The sequence below is a fragment of the Mobula hypostoma genome, chromosome 21 (assembly GCF_963921235.1).
Source record: "Mobula hypostoma chromosome 21, sMobHyp1.1, whole genome shotgun sequence".
Taxonomy (NCBI): domain Eukaryota; kingdom Metazoa; phylum Chordata; class Chondrichthyes; order Myliobatiformes; family Myliobatidae; genus Mobula; species Mobula hypostoma.
The window spans coordinates 16,958,311-16,980,711 of NC_086117.1; the positions used below are offsets into that span (position 1 = coordinate 16,958,311).

Consider the following 22,401-nt stretch of genomic DNA (forward strand, 5'->3'; position numbering starts at 1 on the left):
TGTATTTCTTTATTTTCCTGTAAATGCCTGGAAGAAAATGAATATTGGTGTAGTATGTGATGACATATAAGTACTTTAATAAATTTACTTTGACTTTGAAGGTCCTGCAGGGGCTTGAAAGTGGATGTGGAAAGGAAGTTCTTTTTTGTGGGAATACTGGAAGGAGATACTGTTCAGAAATCAGGAATCACTCATTTAAGATAGATTGATGTTTTTCTCCTTTGGAACTCATTTCCTCTAAGGGAATCTTTGAATTTTTGAAGGTATATTCTTCATAAGCTGGCGGGTGAAAGATTGGTGGAGCAGATGGGAATATAGAGATTACAATGAAATCAATTTTTGATTTTTATCAAAAAATGAACCAGACTGAAAGGGACAAGTGGCCTACCTGTGCTTTTGATTTGTATGCCTGGAAAAGTACAAAATGATTTGCATATAGTATCAAATTGGAAAAATGTCTGTTCTTTAATGAACATTTCATATTAAATATTGCTTAAGACTATAATTTACAGCAAAATTAAAACAAGGACATGATTATTTTGTTCATCACCATGTACAGTTCAAAATTATTTAAACCAGTTACACACAGGCAAAAAGTTTGAAGTTCTCAACCCAAAAAATGCATACAACTTATTGTCGTGTGGATCATCTTTATACAGAAACTTTAAGATAAAATTGCAAAAATAAACGTCTTTCAAGACCTTGAAATTTATGATTTTTTCCCATTATCATTAGAGGTTGTGCAATTAAGAAACTGAAAAGAAACAACACAAATATTATCTGTGAGATCCTTATAGGAAAAAATATCTGTCTTAAGACATTTAACATTCCTTAAAAGTCATGGCACTTAAAATAATTTCTTCCTCCCTACCACCACAACTCAAACTGTTCCCCACACTACCCACAGATTATTATTTTTGTACGAATCCTCCTACTTGATTCCCATCAACTTCAAAGGCAGCAGCCCACTCAAAAACTGACTTGAAATTAAGTTTAATAATTTAAAACAACAAATCATGGCAACAATTCTGACAAATAAAGTAGGAGTGCTCTTCCTATTCAGATAATCTGAGATTTTCTTTTGGTCAGCAATGAAAATTTTTAGCTAATTACTTCCCATCAGTCAATATCATAATCAGACCAACAAATATATTGATGATTCAGACAAATTACTGATTATTTTGCCTTAAATGGATACTTACAAATAAAGAAGTTGGAATTCCATGTCCATTTTTGACAGCAGATTGTTCATTTTGCATACCATGGTATGTCAGGGTCAGAGGGGGTGAAGAAAAGGCCATTTTAAGATATTTAAAATACACAACGTAATGGCTGTACTAAAAATATTAATTTTAATTTTTCTAGATTTTAAGTCTACAGCCAAGAATTGAAGGGGAAATGAATGATATCATGGGCTTGAACAATTTAATGTCACCCTCGCTAACACATCAATCTCGATCTACCCAAGTATTTTATTTATTTCCACTTCACAATGAGGAGTTTGAAATCTACCCTTGAATAGTTCCCGGTTCTGTTGATACTTAGACCCATTTACTACAGCTAGCTAACCAGAAGGAAGTAACATTCCTACTTAGCAGTCAATGACAACCATATGGTTGCAGCCATTCTAACACTCACTTTTCTGGAAATCAGAATATAAAAGTTTGAATGTACTTCTTTTGGTTTTACAGATCATCCTAATCACATCACTAATTTGAATTTTCCAAACACCTTGGAATGTGCTAACAACATTTGTTTCTAGTCAGCTGCTAAACTACGGAAAAAGGATTTCTGTCCCAATTATTCCACCTTTCTGTCTTTTGTTATGTGACTGCACTTGGTGGAACCCCAAGGGTAGCTCCACAATAATGTACACAAATGGAATTAAAATTAGGCAGCCCGTAGCTAATCACTGTGATCCTTGGAAAAATGATAATACCTTTTGCTGTAATCAGCAGACAAGCACATTGTCTTCTTTAGTTATGTGCATTTTATTCTCCGTTCATGAAGCACTAAGATATGCATTTTCACAAATTGTGCTGCTGTGCTTATAGATGGTGCTGCTTACTGAAAAACAGTAGGTTACTCATGTCCAGAATCCAGCAGGTGGTGCTTGACAATGAACCACTATGTGGTACAACTGGTAACTCATCATCCGATTTCTTCTGCAACCTTATTTACAGCTCTCTTTTAGCCCTCTAACACTGCTGAAATTAAAGTGTACCGGAATCGCAAATACAAAGCTGTGTCAAACCATCCTGGTATTTCACACATCACCACTCTTTGTTCACCTGAATATGAACATATGGATTTTGAATGTTTATATTGAGATTTTTAAAAAATTAACTTGTTAGTCTTCATAAAGCATTTGACCACCCCACAGCACAAGGCTCTGAGAACTTCTTGGTCAAAGTCCTCAGAGATCTGGAGAGAACGAGCTGGAGCCTATTTTCTTTTCATTACTGCAATTGCTGACATTTATATGAATAAAAAGAATCAATTTATCAGATCACTAGGCAAGGCCAGAGTCAGCTGGTCTTATCACACAGGTCTGATCCCAGCTTTCAAATGGAGATGTCAGTCCAGACCGAGGGGCATTGTGCAGTTGTACCTGCTTGTTAAATTTATCCAATACTGTAAAAAGCCTCACTTCATATTGAAAATACATTTGGCTGCCATGCATCTGGCTTACAATTCACAAATATTACCAGTAGTGTTGCTTAATGTTTACTTTCACACTTGTGATGATCTGTAATGCTATTTTTTGATACCTTCAAAATAAATTCTGAAAAATGAATCACAAAGTGCATTGAAGCTTCCAACTCTGCACATCCAGAGGTAGGATTGCTACTGTGCAACTGCTGGGTCATAAAATACCCACAAGGAAACCAGGAAAAATCCAGTCGAGAAATCCCAGGCATTACCACACAAGTGCCCTCAATTACTTTTCAAAGCACAAGTGGATGTGTTACTGCCCCAGATTATTTCCATGTACTTTCTCTCTAATTTGTAAGACCCATAATGATTAAGACTTCTTTTAATAAATAATTCAAGTGCCAAAAAAATTTAGCCATACAAATTATCAGACCTGAAAACCTGATGTTCATTTCCCATATTAATCATGCTAGAGAAAAAAAATCGAAGATCCATTCACACAATCTACCTTTGAATTAAATAAAATCAATGTTCATCAAAAATTCCACTTGTCTGTTGAAGTACAGTAACATTAAATATGAAGTGATAGCATTAATAGGGTCAAGTACAACAGATAGCATCTTGGACCTGGAAGCTATCCTCCTACCCTCGCCCTCAGAGCAATGTCTGACATTCACAGTAAAGAAATGTTTAGCCTTTACTGAGACAAAGACTTGTCCAGGAGCTTCAGGCACCCTCCCACAAGGTGCAGGCTACCCGTGATCAGGATCTGTATGGTGGAAGCTTCATTCAGGGTCGCAGCCCTTGGCAGATGCTGCAAATCTGCTGAGGCAGGCTGGAGGCCGGGGTCCCGACCTTGGGTTATCCACTGCAAGCCTTTGCTGATGCAGGGGAACACAAGGGCTCGAGGACTCATCGGGTCACAGTCCAATTCACTAAAGGGTAATGTTCCCCTGTCCAAGTTACCCTTCTTAAGCAATGCGGTCGAGGTCTCCAGATTACTTCCTGACAGGCTCCACAAGTTGTCATGCGTCACTTCTGTCAATTTGCACCATGCACTGTGATTTTCAAGGCAACGGCTCAGCATATTTTCCAAAGTTACTGTGTAATTCTTCTGATCTGAAATTTTAAAAAAAAAACCATGTTAAACCTAGATCTTTCTCACTGCAGTGCTTTGCTGCTCGTTCTTCTGAAGGATACTAAAATTAGGAAATAATGCACCAAGATTCTCCTGGACTAAGAGGTCAGGTTGCAGGAGTCCACAGGCAGCAATGAGGAATGAGTGGTTCACTTGATCTTGTGGGCTGAAACATCAGGTGGCAGCAACTTTAACCTTCATCTAAGATTTGAGAACTCCCAAAACTGATATCTCCAAAACATCATACAAATACAGTTTTAAGCTACTGTTGATAGACTGCCCTTGCTGACTCATCAACTGGGTCAAATTACTAGATTGCACTGGTCACTAAATTAACAGCAGGATTTAAACATCAGTTTCATAAGCTAATAAACCCATTCTAAGCATCTCAACACCACACCACACTCAGCATTAAAGCTCATATGGCCTTCCCTTAGTTATCCTTGTGTGAATCCATAACTGAATGATTTCGACCAATGGCACTTTGACCCTGAACCCTTTTGAACCCAACAGCTGAGAGTGGTCCAAGCTGCGCCCAAGTCCTTGAATCAACTGCCCCTTAATATCCCACCATTAGAAATTCTTCACTACTATTATTTCAAAACAGCCTGTAATCTTCAACACAATGTTCCATTGGCACATTCAGTCTTCCCTAATTCGTTGAATGCATCACATAGCTTCATATCCCTCCCACTCGATGAGCTACAATACTAATAATGGGGGGAGGTTCCCTTGACAGACATAGCTGCATGTGAAGTTTTTAAGCGACAATACGTGGCTTTTTAATCGCCTAAAGATAAGCACGGGCCTAACAACTTACTCAGCCTCACACAAAAAATACGTTTCTAATCTGCAAAGTATCTTACAACCTTCTTAACCCATATCATTCAACACAACCCTAGATATAGCCAATTACTGTGCAGTTCAAGGACCCAGTAAAAGTTCCACTTTCTACACAGACACTACAAGGAAATTGCATTTCAAACACCACTTACCAGGATTTAGATTCTTCTGTGCTACATCCAAGAGATTGGGACAGAAAACAGCAAAATCAAACTGGCATGGCTGAAAGAAACAATAAATTAGTTTATTGTTTGAGTAGCAGACTCTCTCTTTATTTTTCTTCCTGCTTTGGTCTGCCTATGCCAAGCACTAACCCTGGCGAAAAGAAAATGGGACTTAGCTCAAATCATTCCCCCCTCCACCGCCACTTCTAATCACTGGAAGTAGCCACTGCTGATTCTGAAATCCTGCCACAAGCCTTTGAGATCAGGAGTTTGACAATGGCAGAGACAAGGTAGGAAAGGGGTACATCAAAAGCTGCATTATTTTAAGGAGCTAACTTGCCACATACATTTAAAGATCCTCTTTACAACACGAGTAATTTCAGGTCTTCTGCTATCCTCCGTAAACAAAATCGTTCCATTATTCACCTCTTCTTTTATTTAACCATCCTTTCCAAGAAAAACCCAACTTTACTCAGGAGGTCAAAGATGAGGTTTCATCAACTGAGCGCTCCAAAAAATTCAGGAGCCGCAACGATTTTGTTTAAAGTGCTAAAGCAGAAAAGTAGCATTTGCTGTCACCAAAGGGATTATAACTACATTCCAGGAGCGTGATGTAAATAACAACCCAGCATTGAAACTGCTTCGGTAATTAATGATTCCAAATCTGCTTGTCTCCTCATCTTCCATCTCTCTACCTGAGACTGTCTTGACTTTCATAGAACATAGAATAGTACAGCACAGTACAGGCCCTTCGGCCCACAATGTTGTGCCGACCCTCAAACCCTGCCTCCCATATACCCCCCTCCACCTTAAATTCCTGCATATACCTGTCTAGTAGTCTCTTAAATTTCACTAGTGTATCTGCCTCCACCACTGACTCAGGCAGTGCATTCCACGCACCAACCACTCTCTGAGTAAAAAAACCTTCCTCTAATATCCCCCTTGAACTTCCCACCCCTTACCTTAAAGCCATGTCCTCTTGTACTGAGCAGTGGTGCCCTGGGGAACACTGCCAAACACCTGAACTCTGCAATTCCCTCATACCCCTTAAAACCTGCCAACCAAGCTGGAGACACCTGTCCCAATATCTCAGGATGTGACCCCTGCATCAATTTTTGTCTGATGGTGCACCAGTGAAACCCCCAGGGATGCTTTGCTACAGAAAGGTTCTACATAAATGCATGATTTTAAAGTCTATAGTTATCACATGTGTATCTAAACATACAGTGAAATGTGTCATTTGCGTCAAATCAGATCAGTGAGGATGTACTGGGGCAGCCCACATGCGTTGCCATGCTTCCAGCACCACCATAGCAAGTCCACGACTTACTAACTCTAACCCATATGGTTTGCAATGTGGGAGGAAACTCATGCCTGCTTATTGTTACGCACAGGAACAAGCAATACACAGCAATCCGCATAGATTTAAATGTTTATTGTAATGACCATCTCATTTAAAAAGAGCAGCTGAGTGTGGATGATGCTGGGAAAGATTGTGTGAGGGTCATTTGAAAAATGTTGGGAAAGTGCATCTTGTCCGATTTTCAAAGCCGCACACAGAAACACGGTAAAGAGTTTACTTTCCACTCCTAGGACGTCAGCACGGTCAGTAAGGCTGGGCAATGACATGCAGTTTCTGAGTGGCGCCCTCAAACAGTACGTACCTATCTGTCACTGAGATGATGGTGGTGAATCACCTTCCTGAGCCATTGCAGAACTGGGTGAAGGAAATCCCAGAGTTATCTGGATACAGGGTCCTAGGATTTAGACCCAAAGGAAGGATTGAGAATACATTTTGAAGTCAACCGATGCACATAGGAGGGAGAGGTCCAATAGACTGTGATGCAAACCATTGACTGAGAGGCACTGTCAGACCAGCATTAAGCATGATACATCTTGTATGTGGCAAATACCACAGATGTACTGTGCCAATGGTAGAGGAAGTAAATGTTTGGAAAGGGGGACAAGGTGCCAACATGATGATGGGGTTTCTTTGCCAGGATAATGGACGAGTGTAACAGCAGCTGGAAGAGGAATCATACCATCGCTTTCCTGACTTGTGTGTTCCTTTGGGGAGTTTACAGATGAGCCCCTTGCCTTGCCTCAAATCTGCTCTTGCAGTAACCACCTGGGCTTGGATTAGTTACATTTCTGGTTAATTTCCCAATAACCTTTCACACAGGATGAATGCTAAGGTTGTAATCCATATACTGCTGTTCTGAAACTGATTAGTCGAAGGCTGCAGGGAGAAACAGGCAAATGGGACTGGGAGTGATAATGAATCCAGGCATGAACGAATGGTGATGCAGACTCAATGAGCTGATTCTGCTCCTATATCTTATGGTCTAAACAAATTGGAAAACCCCTCCAAGTCGTGGTTTGGAGGCTTGTGTGCCTCAGTGCCCCACAGAGCCATGTTGACTGGAGTCAGGGTTTTATGCTTTCGCTCTTGGTAAACAAGTCAAAGGGTAGAGGCCAGATTAAGAGTGATTCACCGGTCCTCAAGGTTCAGGGGTTCAGCTCAGAGCTAACAACCCTGACTGGTAAAACAAAACTGTTATGGAAACAGCAATGAAAAATCCTTCTAATCTGAGTGCAATGGTGTTCTTGAGTCTCCACCCGGGACTTGCATGACTGAGCCTAGTGAAAACCGAGAGGAAGCTACTGACACTATGAGGAAAGCCCTGAACACCAGCAAAGATGGAGACATTCACTGCTGTCCTAAATGCCAGCGGCATAACGGGCAGTAGAGGAAAGAGAAATCGGGAACTGGAAAACTACTCAGATGGAGCTGCCAGCAAACACTGAAGCTTCATGGTACCGTTGTCACTGGGACCATGTAAACAGGAAAAAAGGGAAGCTTGCTGCAGATGCACGAGGGGTTTAATACATGATGCTAAAGGGCTAACCATCAAGAGCTGGCAATGTTGCCTGACCAGCTGGCAGAATTTCTATTCACATTTTGGAAATATTTCCTGATATGGCATAAATAAATCCATAGGCACTAATATGAAAATACTGTAATTAAATTTCCTATTTTTCAGCATTGGCTGCATTTGATGCAGATTTACTCAGCCAATATATGACATCACCTCCATTAAGATGAAAACTGGAGTACAATAGGATCACACTTGAGGGTGTTTCAAGAGGCAAATTAACTTAACAAAGGTAGCAAGAATAGAATAAGAACTTCCGAGTAAGTGTGGTGGGGGGTGGGAGGAGGACGTGGAAGTGCCCCTCTCGAACAACAAAGCCCAAAGGAACAGGAACAAGACCTTGATGCTTCAGCAGTTGGTGCAACCACTCGGTCTCTCCACAGATGTGTTCCTCAAATGGGGGTCTATGGCTTCTGGGAGGTGCTGGGCAGTGGTTAGCTTCAGCACAGCTTATTACAGAGCAGCACTGGAAGCAAGAAGCTATTTCATCTTCATTCACATGACCAATTGCCACATCCCTGGATTACCTCCCAATATGTAATGATCTTTAGATCTCAGGCTAGAATTCCTTCCCTAGGAGGGCTGTGAAGTGTGTCTCTGGGTGCATAAATGGTTGCATTAGACGGGGGTCACAGAGGGGAATAGTCAGCTAGCTTGGCATGCCTGGTGGTTTAGTAATTCCCCACCTGGGTATACTGCCACCATGAGTGCAGCAGCTTCCAAACCAAGCAATGGTGCCAGTTAACAAAATTAATGACATGGTGTGGGCAGCAGCTCACCAGAAATCAATTTAAACATATGCATACAGGACCTTCCAAGCAGTAGATAACTCTTATCCCAGCAGAGTGGCCTGACTCAGCAGTTAGTGCTTCCCAGATATGAGGATCAATCTCTTACTTTTCTCTCACACACACACACGCTTATCTCGCTCTCTCTCCTTTGCAAGCACTACAAGCAAATACACAAGCCCTTCAATGATGTATATCAGCCGCGTAAACTCCTATCACCCACAGGATACACCCAAGTGGATCTTACCGCAAGCAGTTTGAGAAGTGCAGCAGCATCCCTCTCTCCTGTCGCGTTGAACAGCAGTGCCTTTACCACAGGACCCCTAAGCAGGAGAAATAAATGGTCAGAAATCAGGAAAACAACATCACACCCGCTTCAGCTGTGAGGAAGGGCCGGTGACTCCTATTAACACACCCACAGAGTGTGGCAAGCTCTTCCTGGGATAACCAATCTCCACCTCGGGATCTGGGGAGTATCCTCCCATACATTGTCCATACAAGTTCTAAGTAACGTACTGTTACACACTCTTTGCTGATTCTGCATAGTGCACTCACTTATTCAGCTGGAGAAGATATCAGCTTTTGCTCCTACGTATATAGCCTCACACAAACCAGTGCAGAACTGGCTAAGTAACCTTCATTAAGCCCAATGTGCATTTTGCAGAGACACAAAGGACAGTGTTTGACTTTATCCTCGTTTTTTTCCAGGCTTGTACGATCACTCAACCATTCCCTTCATGCAATCTGCACACTGGGCAGCCACTGGTTCCTCAAGGACTGGGGAGAAAGCTGGTACAATGCAAGTGACTTGCTCATAGGCAGCATGAACATGATTTTATAACGACTTACTTTACTGACTTTGCTTCTTTCAATGACTGCTCCCGAAACCACTTGACACAGGCCTGAAACAAGAGGAGAGTTATGTCTACACGTGAACAATACGAACAGTACGACTTCTGAACAGTATAACCCTGTGAGGAAACCACTCTCCACCCTTTATCACCACTGAAAAATAATCCATCTCCCCCCCTCAAAAAAAACGCCCCCTACTTCCCTCTCCATAATTCTTCACCATATTTTCTTTAAAATTCACAACCCTTTAGCCACCATTATTCCAGAGAAACAATCCTAGCCCACCAATCTCTCCACATAACTGAAGTCCTCTAATGCAGGCAACTTCCTGGTGAATGCCCTCCATGCTTTCTCCAAAGCAACCACATTGTTCATGTAGAGCGATGACCACAACTACACACAATACTCTAAGTGAGGTCTAATCTGTGTTTTGTAATACAATACCCCAACTCATAGGAAGGTAAGAATGCCATATGTCCTTTTCATCACTCTTTTGCTCTATAATGGAACATTTCCTAGTGCCCTATAATGTAGTGTACTTGTCCTACGTATATTGGCACTGGAGGCAGTGTAGCGTGGAGTTTGGTTGGGTGCAGGCCTCTCCCATCAGTGCTGCCTTCTACTGTTCGACGGGCAGAATGACAGGCTGGATTGCCGGGAGCTGTACCATCATTGATCATAAGACATAGGAGCAGAATTAGGCCACTGGCCCACCCAGTCTGCTCCTCCATTCAGTCATGGCTGATCCTTCCTTCTCCTCTTCAGCCTTCTCCCCATAACCTCTGATACTGTGTCCAATCAAGAACCTATCAATCTCTGCCTTAACGACCTGTTCTCCACAGCTGCCTGTGGTAACAAATTCACCACCCTCTGGGTAAAGAAATTTCTCCGCATCAGTTTTTAAATGGATGCCCCTCTACCCTCAGGCTGTGCCCTCTTGTCCTAGACTCTCCCACCATGGGAAACATCCTTTCCACATCTACTCTGTCTAGGCCTTTCAACATTCAAAAGGTTTCAATGAGCTCCCCATCCCCCCATGCTGACTTTGTCCGAACTTGTCCTGTGTCACCAAGTACTCCATAACCTCATCCTTAACAACTGGCTCCATTTTCTTCCCAATCACTGAGGTCAGGCTAACTGGTCTACAATTTCCTTTCTGCTGACTTCCTCCTTTCTTAAACAGTGGGGTGACATCTGCAATTTTTCAGTCCTCTGTCACCATGCCAGAGTACAATGGTTTTTGCAGAATCGTTACAAATCCTTTCAAAATCTCTGCTGCTACCTCTTTCAGAACACTAGGGTGTAGTTCATCTCCTCTAGGTGACTTTTGTACCCTTAGGTCTTCATTCTTTTTGAGCATCTCCTCCCTTGTAATAGTAACTGCACTCACCTCTCTTCCCTCACACCCTTCAATGCCTGGCACACTGCTAGTGTCTTCCACAGTGAAGACTGATACAAAATACTCATTTAGTTCATCTGCCATCTCCTTGTCCCCTATTATCATTTCTCTGGCCTCATTTTCTAGTAGTCCTATATCCACTTTCACCTCTCATTTATTTTTACATACTTGAAAAAGCTTTTACTCTCCACTTTAATATTGTTTGCTAGCTTTCTTTCATGTTTCATCTTTTCCTTCCTAATGATTCTTTTAATTGCTGTCTGTAGGATTCTAAGAGCTTCCCAATCCTCTATCTTCCCACTAATTTTTGCTTTGTTGTATGCCCTCTCTTTTGCTTTTACATTAGCGTTGACTTCCCTTGTCAGCCATGGTTGTACTATTTTGCTATCTGAGTATTGCTTTATTTTTGGAATACATGTATCCAAGCACTTTCCTCATTTTTCCAGAAACGCACGCCATTGCTGCCCTGCTGTCATCCCTGCCAGCAGCTCCTTCCAATTTACTTTGGCCACCTCCTCTCTTATACCACTATAATATCCTTTACTCCACTGAAATACAGCTACGTCACACCTTACTATCTCCCTATCAAATTTCAAGTTGAACTCAATCATATTGTGATCACCGTCTCCTAGGAGTTCATTTACCTTAAGTTCCCCAATCACTTCCGGTTCATTAGATAAAATGCATTCCAGAATAGCTGATTCCCCCAGTAGGTTCAGCAACAAACTGCTCTAAAAAGCCATCTTGTAGGCATTCAACAAACCCACTCTCTTGAGATCCATTACCAACCTGATTTTCCCAATGGACATGCATGTTGGACTATCATAACATTGCCCTTTTGACATGCCTTTTCTATTTCCTGTTGTAATCTGTGGTCCACATCCCAGCAACTGTTGGGAGGTCTGTATATAACTGCGATCAAGGTCCTTCTACCTTTGCAGTTTCTTAACTCAACCCACAAGGATTCAACATCTTCCAGTCCTATGTCACATCTTTCTACTGATTTGATGCCATTCTTCACCAGCAGAGCCATGCCACACACTCTGCCTACCTTCTTATCCCTCCAATACAATGTCTAACCTTGGACATTCAGCTCCTAATTACAACCATGATTCAGTGATGGCCACAACATCATACCTTACAATCTGTAATAGTGCAACAAGATCATCTACCTTATTTCTTATACTCCGTACATTGAGATATAACACTTTGAATACTGTATTTGCTACCATTTTTGATTCTGCATCCCTAATACACTGATACTCACCCTGCAGGCTGCAACTTTATCCTATCGTCTGCCTGCCCTTCCTGACAGTCTGACGGTATGCTATCTTTGCCTTTTTTACCATCTGTCCTATCCTGAGTCTCTTCACTCCAGTTCCCACCCGCTGCCAAATTAGTTTAAATTGTCCCCCAACAGCTCTAACAAACCTGCCCGTGAGAATATTGGCCCCCCTTGGGTTCAGGCGCAACTCATCATACCTCTCCCAGAAGAGATCTCAATGATAGAAACATAGATATGTACAGCGCGTTACAGGCCCTTCAGCCCACAATGTTGTGCCGACCATGTAACCTACTCTAGAAACTGCCTAGAATTTCCCTACCACATAGTCCTCTGTTTTACTAAGCTCCATGTACCGATTCTAAGTCTTTTAAAACACCCTATTGTATCCGCCTCCACCACTGTCGCTAGCAGTGCATTCCATGCACCCACCAAGAACCTGAAGCCCTGCCCCCTGCGCCAGCTTCTCAGCCACACATTAGTCTCCTAACCCTGATCCCTTTGGTAAGCCACTGATCAGAGAAAAACACATTTCTATTGCCATTCTCTGCCTCCTATCACCAAGCCAATTTTAGATCCTGTTAGCCAGCTCACCTTGGGTTCCACGTGACTTAACCTTCTGGACCACCTTGTCAATATTTTCACTGTCACTTGCTCCAACTCTTGGTGAATAAGCTGCCAGTGATATTGGTTACAGACGTCGTACAAAATGGCATCACGAAACATGACCATGTACTACCTGAGAGAGCGGCAGAAAGCATTAGGAAGTATCTAGATGAATTGCCTAGGAGAAGGCGGCATTGGGCCACATGCTGGAAAATGGGATTATATGGATGGATACTTTCATTCGGCCTGAATCTGATGAGATAGAAGGCCTGCTTCAATGCTGTATGACTCTGTAGTGTCCACAAGGCAGACAGGAAGAGGGCAACCAAGGTTCACCAGAACAACTTCAGTCCCATCCACAGTCTGCTCTGATGAGGGGAGATTCAGGAAGTCAAAGAGAATCTGTAAGGTGGCGATATGAGGAATGATAACCAAAGTTTGATGTATCATAACATAAATATATGTATGCACCTCCGATTAAAATCAGAACAGGAAAAAGGGTAAGAGAACTGAGACTGAAGACTCTTAATCTGAAAGGGAGCAACATTTGTAACAAGAAAAATGAATTAGTGGTATAAATAGAAATCAATAGGTACATTATAAATGCAACCACATCTCTGCAACAATTGGAAATTAAATATTCCTGGAGATACTTTAGAACAGACTAGAAAAATTGAAATAGCAGCCCTGATTAAAGAGGGATAAAGGCAGCAGAGAACTCAGAAAAATCACAATGAAAGATCAGTTAGAATGGAGCAAAGAAATCAGATGGCAGAAAGCAGGGTATAAATTAGGAAATTAGCAACATATTTAACTTAGGATAGTGCAATAACAACAATGGATTCAATACACTGGGACACCCAAAAAAACCAACAAGTATGAAGGAGCAATTCTCAAGAGTGCTTAAATGTTTTTTTTTTAAGATCACTGTTGAGGTTATTCTACATAGAGTTTTATACAATGAGGAAGCATTAATAAATAACCTTTATGTTTATGTAACCCTTAGGGAAGTCTGATCATAAGATCATAGAACTTCAGATAAGTGATCTAGTTCAATCCAAAACCTGGTTCCTAAGCCTAACCAAAGCAAGCTACAAAGGTATGGGGTGTGAGTTGTAGATGGAACATAAAAGAGTACAGCACATTGCAGGCCCTTTGGCCCACAATGTTGTGTTGACCCTTTAACCTACTCTTAGATCAATCTAACCCTTCTCTCCCACTGGAAAATAGCATTATAAGAACCAACAGTAAATAGGACGATGGTAACATTTAAAGAATTAATACATAGTTTCGAGCAGATATCCCTCCAAAGCACAAAAACTCAAGAGGAAAAGTAGTCCAGATGTGCCAAGCAAAGTTGGTTAAAGACAACGTTAGAGTAAAGGGAAAGGCTGAAAATACTGCCAAAAACAGCAGAAAGCTGGGTGGCCTTGCAGGGTACAAAGAGGATGCAGGAAATTTCGAGCGGATATCAACAAGCCGAGTTAATTAGTGAAGACGTTGGAGATGGAATTTAATGTACAAATATCTGAGGTTATCCAGTAGCAGAAAAAGTGCGGTAATTTTTAAAAAAAATTTAAGATTCAAAGAAGTTGAGGTTCTGACCTAAATGTCTTGATATGTGATTCACAGCTGGCAAGGTAAGAAACTAAGCAAACAGTATGCTGGACATGGAATTGAGTATAAGAGTAAAGATATCTTAATACAATTATACAGGACATGGTGAGACTGCATTTTGAAGATTGTCTACAGATCTTGCCTTCAGATCCTAGAAAGGATATACCAGCCATTGAGAATGCTACAAATGTTTACCAGAATTACTGATGCATTTGAGAATGGGAGAGGTTGTCCTCTAAACACAAATTTCACCAAACCAGGCCTATGTTCTACACTTTAGAAGAATGAAACAAGATTTGATTGACATTGTACTTGAAGGGATCGACAAGGTAGATGCAGAGATGATGATTCCACTGCCTCAAACCAGGGCTCATTGTAAAATAATGCGTCAGCCATTCAGGACCCAAATGTGAAGAAACTTCTTCATTCAACTGGTAGCGAATCCTTAGAAATCTCTACCTAAGAGGACTGTGCAGTCTCTGTATACGTTCAAGTTACGGTTTGATAGATTTTTGGATATTAAAGTAATCAAGGAAAACAGGACTAGTACTGAAAAGTGGTGTCAAGGTAAAAGATCAATAGTCGTCTTACTGAAAGGAAGCTTAGAATATCGTTCTGACTCAAAGCCCCAACTGCTCAGTCTGTTTGGCAACTGGATCATCAACTGCCCACATTCGAAACCAATTCCAGACACAAGAATATTGAAGCTGAGGTAATGGTGCCAAACCTCAAGCGCGAATTATGAGAACGAACTAAATAAATATTTTAAGCAACAAACATCAAAGTTGCTGGTGAATGCAGCAGGCCAGGCAGCATCTCTAGGAAGAGGTACAGTCGACATTTCGGGCCGAGACCCTTCGTCAGGACTAAATGAAAGAAGAGATAGTAAGAGATTTGAAAGTGGTGGGGGGGGGGGATCCAAAATGATAGGAGAAGACAGGAGGGGAAGGGATGGAGCCAAGAGCTGGACAGTTGATTGGCAAAAGAGATATGAGAGGATCATGGGACAGGAGGCCCAGGGAGAAAGAAAAGGGGAGGGGGGGGGACCCAGAAGATGGGCAAGGGGTATAGTGAGAGGGACAGAGGGAGAAAAAGGAGAGAGAGAAAGAATGTGTGTATATAAATAAATAACAGATGGGGTACGAGGGGGAGGTGGGGCACTCGCGGAAGCTTGAGAAATCAATGTTCATGCCATCAGGTTGGAGGCTACCCAGACGGAAGGTGTTGTTCCTCCAACCTGAGTGTGGCTTCATCTTTACAGTAGAGGAGGCCGTGGATAGACATGTCAGAATGGGAATGGGATGTGGAATTAAAATGTGTGGCCACTGGGAGATCCTGCTTTCTCTGGCGGACAGAGCGTAGGTGTTCAGCGAAACGATCTCCCAGCCTGCACCGGGTCTCGCCAATATATAGAAGGCCACATCGGGAGCACTGGACGCAGTATATCACCCCAGCCGACTCGCAAGTGAAGTGTTGCTTGAATTTCCAGCGTCTGCAGAATTCCTTGTGCTTGCATAAATAAATATTTTAAAACTTTGAGTAAAAAAGATACTAATTGTGATCTAATACACCTGGAATACAAAGCTGTTCTTTCTGTTAGTACCGAATGGGACAGGGTGTAAGGGGACAAATGGCCTTATCTCACCAGCCTCCAAACCTTCACTCGGACCAATAAGATAATGGCCAGAAACAAAGAATAATGATGTTCACACTCACCCCGCCCTTTCAACTCAAACATCACTGAAAAGCATTTTCTTTCTCCTATGGCTGCCCAGTCTGAGCTCTTAGGGGTTTCGGAGGGAGAGGTTCCACATCGCAGATTCAATTCAGAATACATAGTAGTTTTGTAAGATCACAACCAATTTTCTGCAGCTTTCTCCCACCCCTAGTTTCTGGATTCAGTTTCACAATGCCCACGACACAACTGAAAGCTGGAGCTCACAGTGTTGGGGAAGACAGTGCAGTGGATGGAAAGTGTCAGAATAGGATGCTTCAGGTGTCATTCTGTAGGAACTCTAAAAGTATGATAAATTGAGAGGGATAATAGCTGCCAACAAACCTTAATAACACAATTACAGGCTCACATTAACACCATTACACGACAGGATGTCAAACCCCGGGTCGTGTCAACATACCTTTATACTACCAACTGTGTGAGCACCGTCAATATAATAGGTGACGGGTCCACGTTTCAGGATCTGCGATCGACCAAGCCATTCTGTATCGCGTAACCCTGGTGAGAGATCAAAGAGACGAAAAAAAAATTCAAATGTCAAGTAAAATGCCAGACAACCTTCGTGCAGAAACATAAACTCAAGTTAGAAATTCATCATATAGCACAAAAACCACACCATGAAAATCTGGTCAGGCACAGGTAACGCGCTCTCAGTCCCTACCCTATGAACACTCAAATGAGAAGCTTTTCCTAGCTAATCTCTCACCATCTGAAGCAACCCGGTACTTCTTCCTTCCCCTGACTCATTTGGATCAGTGACTCAGTCTGGCGTGAATTACTTTTCTCTGATTCCCCTGGTGGTGGGAGATGTCTCTCCCTGGATTGTCTCTCATTGAATTGAATTGGACCAATCTGCCTTTGCTTTGGGATGTGTGCCAACTTTGGAGAAAGGCCAAGGAGAGCTTGCCTACCCTCACTCTACTGATTTTCCCCAGTAAAGAAAGGATGGCAGGCAAACCAGGCTACATTTGAACATGATACCCCGAAGAGCTTTTCAAGCAATGAGTTCTCTTTTAAAGTTCACAGGCTTGTTACAGAATGACTATGGAGAAATGCCACCATTGTTCTTCATTCAAACCTTCCCTCAGCACGCACAAGCAAACTCCAACAGTAACACTCACCTGTTGGGAGGAAATTGGCAAATAGACTGACCCTTTGGCCAAACAAGTATCTAATACTTTTTATATTCAACACAGAACTTTCCTTACCCTCCTCATTTAACTGGTAGGGCTGTTATTATGTTTCTGGACTATTAATCAAGGGATCCTGATCCAGCATCGTATTCAAATCCCATCATGGCAGATGGAGAATTTAAACACATCTGACTTTATAAACCTGTAACTAAAAAGCTTGAGTCTACATTGGCAGCCGTGAAAATACTGGACTGTTGGAAACCACCATCTGACTCACTAAATTCCTTAAGGGAAGGAAGTGTGTTGTCTTTACCCACACTGGACCACATACAAGTTCAGCCGCCCTCCCAAGTGGCCTCGCAGGATATTCAAGGCTGCAGTCTGGAGGGACAACACAGTAGCATACTGGTTAGTGCATCGTTGTACAGTGCCAGCAAATAACCACCGATCGGGGTTCAATTCCCACTGCTGCCTGCGAGTGAGTTTGTATATTCTCCCCATGACTCCGTGGGTGTCCTCCGAGTGCCTCCAGTTTCCTTCCAGATTCCAAAGATATACGGGTTAGTGAATTATGGGCATGATTTGTTGGTGTCGGTAGTGTGGTGACACTTGCCCACCACAATCCTCACTGATTTACTTTGACACAAATAAATTTAACTGTATGTTTCGATCTCTGTGCGACAAATAAAGCTATTTTTAGTTCTCTAGCAGTTTATTCAGGTCATTCATGTAAGGACAATGGCTGACCTTACCAGCAACACCCACATCACTGGAATGAGTTCGAAAGAAAGGTTGGAATATCGTTCCAATTCAAAGACCCAACCGCTCAGCCTTTCTGGCAGCTGTATCGTCAACTGCCCACATACGCAACTAATTTCACACACGAGAATATTGAAACTTACATAATGATGCCAAACCTCAAGAGCAAATTATGAGAATGAACTGAGTAAATTTAACTACTTTCTTAAGTAAAGGAAATACTAATTGTGATCTAACAAACACATTTAGAATACAATAAAAACTGTTCCTTCTGGTGGGTGATTACAAAACAATAAGCGCAAGTTTAAATTAAAGGCTGGGCCATCTGGGAATCAAACCAGGAAGAAATATTACACAGCAGTCAGCTTGGACCCTGAAACCACCGATGGAATGCACAGCTTCCTGCACCACTGGTATGAAGCCAAAACCACTGAACGTCAATGTACTGTAAATATAACCCGATATAAATAACTTTTCTACTGAATGAAGGTGGTGAAACTCACTGCTCATCCAAACCATGCTGAATTGCATTTCTATTTGAACTTCACTGTCTTAAAATGTTTTATAGTCCTTTTCAGGAGTGGCATAAACTGAAAAGCCTGTGGAGACTGCATGGGTTGTTCTCTGCTGTAGAATTTGATCTCCTTGTGTACTGATATACCATTGAAATCCACTAGATGGCAGCACCTGCACATGACTGTATTCCAGCAGCCACCAGAGGGCCATCGGCTCGCTTCACAGCCATGTACTCTGAGACCCTTGACTCGTGTGCGAACAGCACTATCACCAGATACTGGACCAGTAGTCCAAAATCTAGTACTATCTCTGTTGCTGCAAGACAACAAATTTTACGTCATGAGATAGCGATAATATACCTGATTCTGGAAAGTCACATGCTGCCAAATGGAAAAACTATGGAGAAGTGGGTTTAAGCACAATCTCGTTAATCTTATCATGCAGCAATCTCACTTCTTCCTTCTACCTTCTGGTACTGACCATCTCTCCTGTATCTTTTAGCCTAGGTGAAGAGCCTCGACCCGAAACATCAACTGTATTTCTCTGCAAAGGTACTTCCCTGCAAAGGTACTTCCTGACCGGCTGAGTACCGTCATCTTTTCACGTTGTCCCACACTCCAGCACTTGCAGACTCTTGTGCCTCCGTATCTCATTAAACCTACAAGTTTGTCAAAATACTTCAACTATTTCACTGTATACTTTCAAATAAAAAGATTTTCACTTCTTTTGCCCTTTTTTTTTAAACATCTGGGGCAGTAAGTAACGGTGAGCACAACACTTTACAGCACCAGTGATCACCAATCGGGATTCAATTCTGACCATTGTCTGTAAGGAGTTTCTACAACCACGTGGGTTTCCTCCAGGTGCTCCAGTTTCCTTCCACATTTCAAAGACTTAGAGGTTAGGGTTAGTATGTTGTGGACATGCTATGCTGGTGCCAGAAGCATGGCAACACTTGGGGGCTGCCCCCAGAACCCATCCTCGGACCCTGTTGGTCATCGATGCAAATGATGCATGACACTGCATGTTCTGATGCACATTCGACAAATAAAGCTAAACTTCTCTTAATCTTTACATCCTTTTCAAAACAGCCAAGGTTCACGGCAACAAAATACTTTTTGAACTATGTTCATTGTTGAAATGGAGGATACGTCACAGTTTATACACAGCAAGCACCTTCGAGATAATGAGTAGCTAATGTGGAGGTCAAGTCGTAGGGTACATTTAAAGTGGCAGTTGATAGGTACATTATTAGTAAGGATATCAAAGTTATGAGAAGGCAGGAGAACGTGGTTGAGAGGGAAAATTCAATCATCAGCCATGACTGAGTGGTGAGAAAACTTGACAGGCTGAGTGGCTTAACTCTACTCTTATGGTATTATTCTCGTTTCTCTGCATTGGCTTCCTGTATCTTTTACAACTGATTTTAAAGTTCTCTCACTTGATTTTAAAGCTGTTAATGGCCTGGGACCAGAGTACATGACAGAATTGTTTTCGTTTTATAATCCTGTTCGAGCTCTCGGCTCTACTTCTGCCGGTCTCTTAAATTTAAACAACCTCCCTCAAAAGCCAATTGGCAGGTCAGTTTTTTTGAACAACGTTCCTAAACTGTGAAATCTAGTACCTAAAACTATAAGGGATGCAGACTCAGTTGATACTTTTAAAAGCCAGCTCAAAACCTATTTATTTAACGTTGCTTTTAACTACCATCTTTTTAGTTATTTCGTGAAAATGTGGAATAGACCTGTCCAGCCCTTCTAGCCACACTGCCCCAGCAACACCCCCCCACAACCCCAATTTAACCCTACCCTAACCACCGGACAATTTAAAATTACCAATTAAACTACCAGGTATGTCTTTGAGCTGTGGGTGGAAACTGGAGCACTCAGGGAAAACTCACGCAGTCCACAGTGAGGATATACAGACTCCTTACAGATGATGCCGGAATTGAACTCCCAACTTCAATACCCTGAGCTGTAATAGTGTTACACTAACCACTACGCTACTGCGGTCATTGTCTTTTATTTTAATATTTATTTTTATTTTTTATTTTATTTCATGTTTGCACTTTTATCCCACTGTAAGGCACTTGAATTACATTGTTTGTATGAAAGGGGTTCTATAAATGAAGTTGTTATTCGTTATGTAAAATGAAGATAATTACTGGCCAGGGTACTTGGAACAACCCCACATTGTTTGTTAGTCCCCAGGACTGTTGTTTCCACTGGAGAGTGGAGGATTTTGTACCTTACTTTGAAGGTGTTATGGTGTTGCACATCCTCAATATTGCTGTGTTTAGGTCTTCAAAGGAAACTTTTCCTTATAGTTTTCTAAAGTGTTCCACCTTGTAGATAATCAAGGACACACCTGCAGCACTCCCACGGTCCTGGGAAAAGGTCTTGATGGCAGGCTCCTGAGCAACCAGCTCTCCCACTCTGACACTGGAACTTTGTTTTCCCTCACAGAGAGAGAGCTACAGGTTGAGTATCCCTTATCTGAAATTTCACAATCCCAAAACCTCCAAAATCTGACCGGAGTGCTGACAAGATGTCACAAATGGAAAATTTGACAAGATGTCACAAATGGAAAATTCCACAAGGTACTGAGAAGGTGATGTACCAGTCTCTGCCACCACACCCAGTTCTGAAAAAATTACAAATCTTTAACACTTCCAGCACCAAGCTTTTCGGATGAGGTGTACTTAACCTATATTTCTTTATTTAGACAACTTTCCCAAAAGGGAGAACAAATGCAAACTTCAAAGCCGAGATTGACAGATTTGTAGAATGCAGAAGCCACAAGCACGAAAACAGGCTTGGAGGTTTCCTGCTGTTTTTCCTTCCACCAATGCAATAAGTGGAAACCCACCCTAATCCACCAAAATGTGCAATGCATTTTATGTCGTTGAATAAGCTAAATCCAGCAAATACACAAAAAAAACCTCCCTTTTCCCCATTCTAGATAGGTTGGTTGGCAGCATCCCAAAAATTCCACTGTTCTTATCTGATCAGGAAAAAAAGAGAAGGAAATTCGCTCATTTCTACCCTTCAATGTCAGAACTAAAATTTATTAGTTATACAGCATCAGAATTTTATCTCTGCATTCACACCAAACACATGTGGAGAAACAAAAATGCTGAGAAACAGAACTTTTTCTTGTGTATCCATATTTCCAATTTCCATTGAAAAACCCAGGAATTCAATGCAAATCTCAAACTAAAGGTCAGGCAGCCTTTCCTGGTCCTTTGGACAGAAGGTGTGCAAGTAAGCTCAGGGAGCTGAATGTTCCTGAGAAAGGGAGTGGCTAGTCCCCAATATTCATTACAATCCAGTGAGCCCAATGACCCAACACCGACAATTCCATGAAGGAGTTTAAATCCTAGGTTTCTCCCGCATTTTGTGTGCACTGCTCTGCATTCCCAGCATCTGCAGAACCTTGTGTTACTGACAAACGCAGGCAGGATGTGGCAAACCCTTTCACAATGGTTGAATGGCTTGCCTCGCACAAAAAAAAACGATTGGAGATCGGGTACCAACCAGCCTCTGAGCAATGCATGGAGAAATTACTGGTGCAGCCACAACAGGGTGGATGCACTTCTGTACTGTACAACTCCACAAAACTAGGAATTATGATCTTGAAGCCTGGCTGTTACAGAGCACGTGGCCCAAAATGTTGGGGGAAAATTAACACAAGGAATTAGCAAGTGTTACCTTCCACCATGGCAGTGCTAGGGCAGAAGGACAAGCTGACAGGTGGGCTCTGTTTCAAATGCTGCTCAGCAAAGTCCTGTGCTTCCTGTCGTGGAGAGAAATCTGTAAGAAGGCAAAGAGACATCAAGAATCCATCACTGACAATAATATTAAAATCTGCAAAACTCACAAACATTAAATCAAACACGTTTCCCACCACCACAGTGACCAAAGCACTAACATGGTCAGACCTCCCTTGCCACTCTGAATTCATCAGCAAGAACACATT

At 42.0% G+C, this 22,401-nt stretch overlaps 1 protein-coding gene across 1 annotated transcript in view; it reads right to left on the reverse strand.

The window, feature by feature from the left end:
- Positions 1–461: 461 nt before the first annotated feature.
- The window catches only part of fpgs (folylpolyglutamate synthase), a 74,256-nt gene continuing 52,316 nt past the window's right edge, over positions 462–22,401 (reverse strand). Inside the window, exons 11-16 of the mRNA XM_063073534.1 lie at positions 22,134–22,235; positions 16,416–16,513; positions 9,374–9,426; positions 8,772–8,847; positions 4,789–4,858; positions 462–3,774 (exon numbers count right to left, since the gene is read on the reverse strand). Of these exons, the coding sequence (XP_062929604.1) occupies positions 3,353–3,774; positions 4,789–4,858; positions 8,772–8,847; positions 9,374–9,426; positions 16,416–16,513; positions 22,134–22,235 (821 nt within the window). The 3' untranslated portion in view covers positions 462–3,352. The remainder of the gene's footprint in view (positions 3,775–4,788; positions 4,859–8,771; positions 8,848–9,373; positions 9,427–16,415; positions 16,514–22,133; positions 22,236–22,401) is intronic.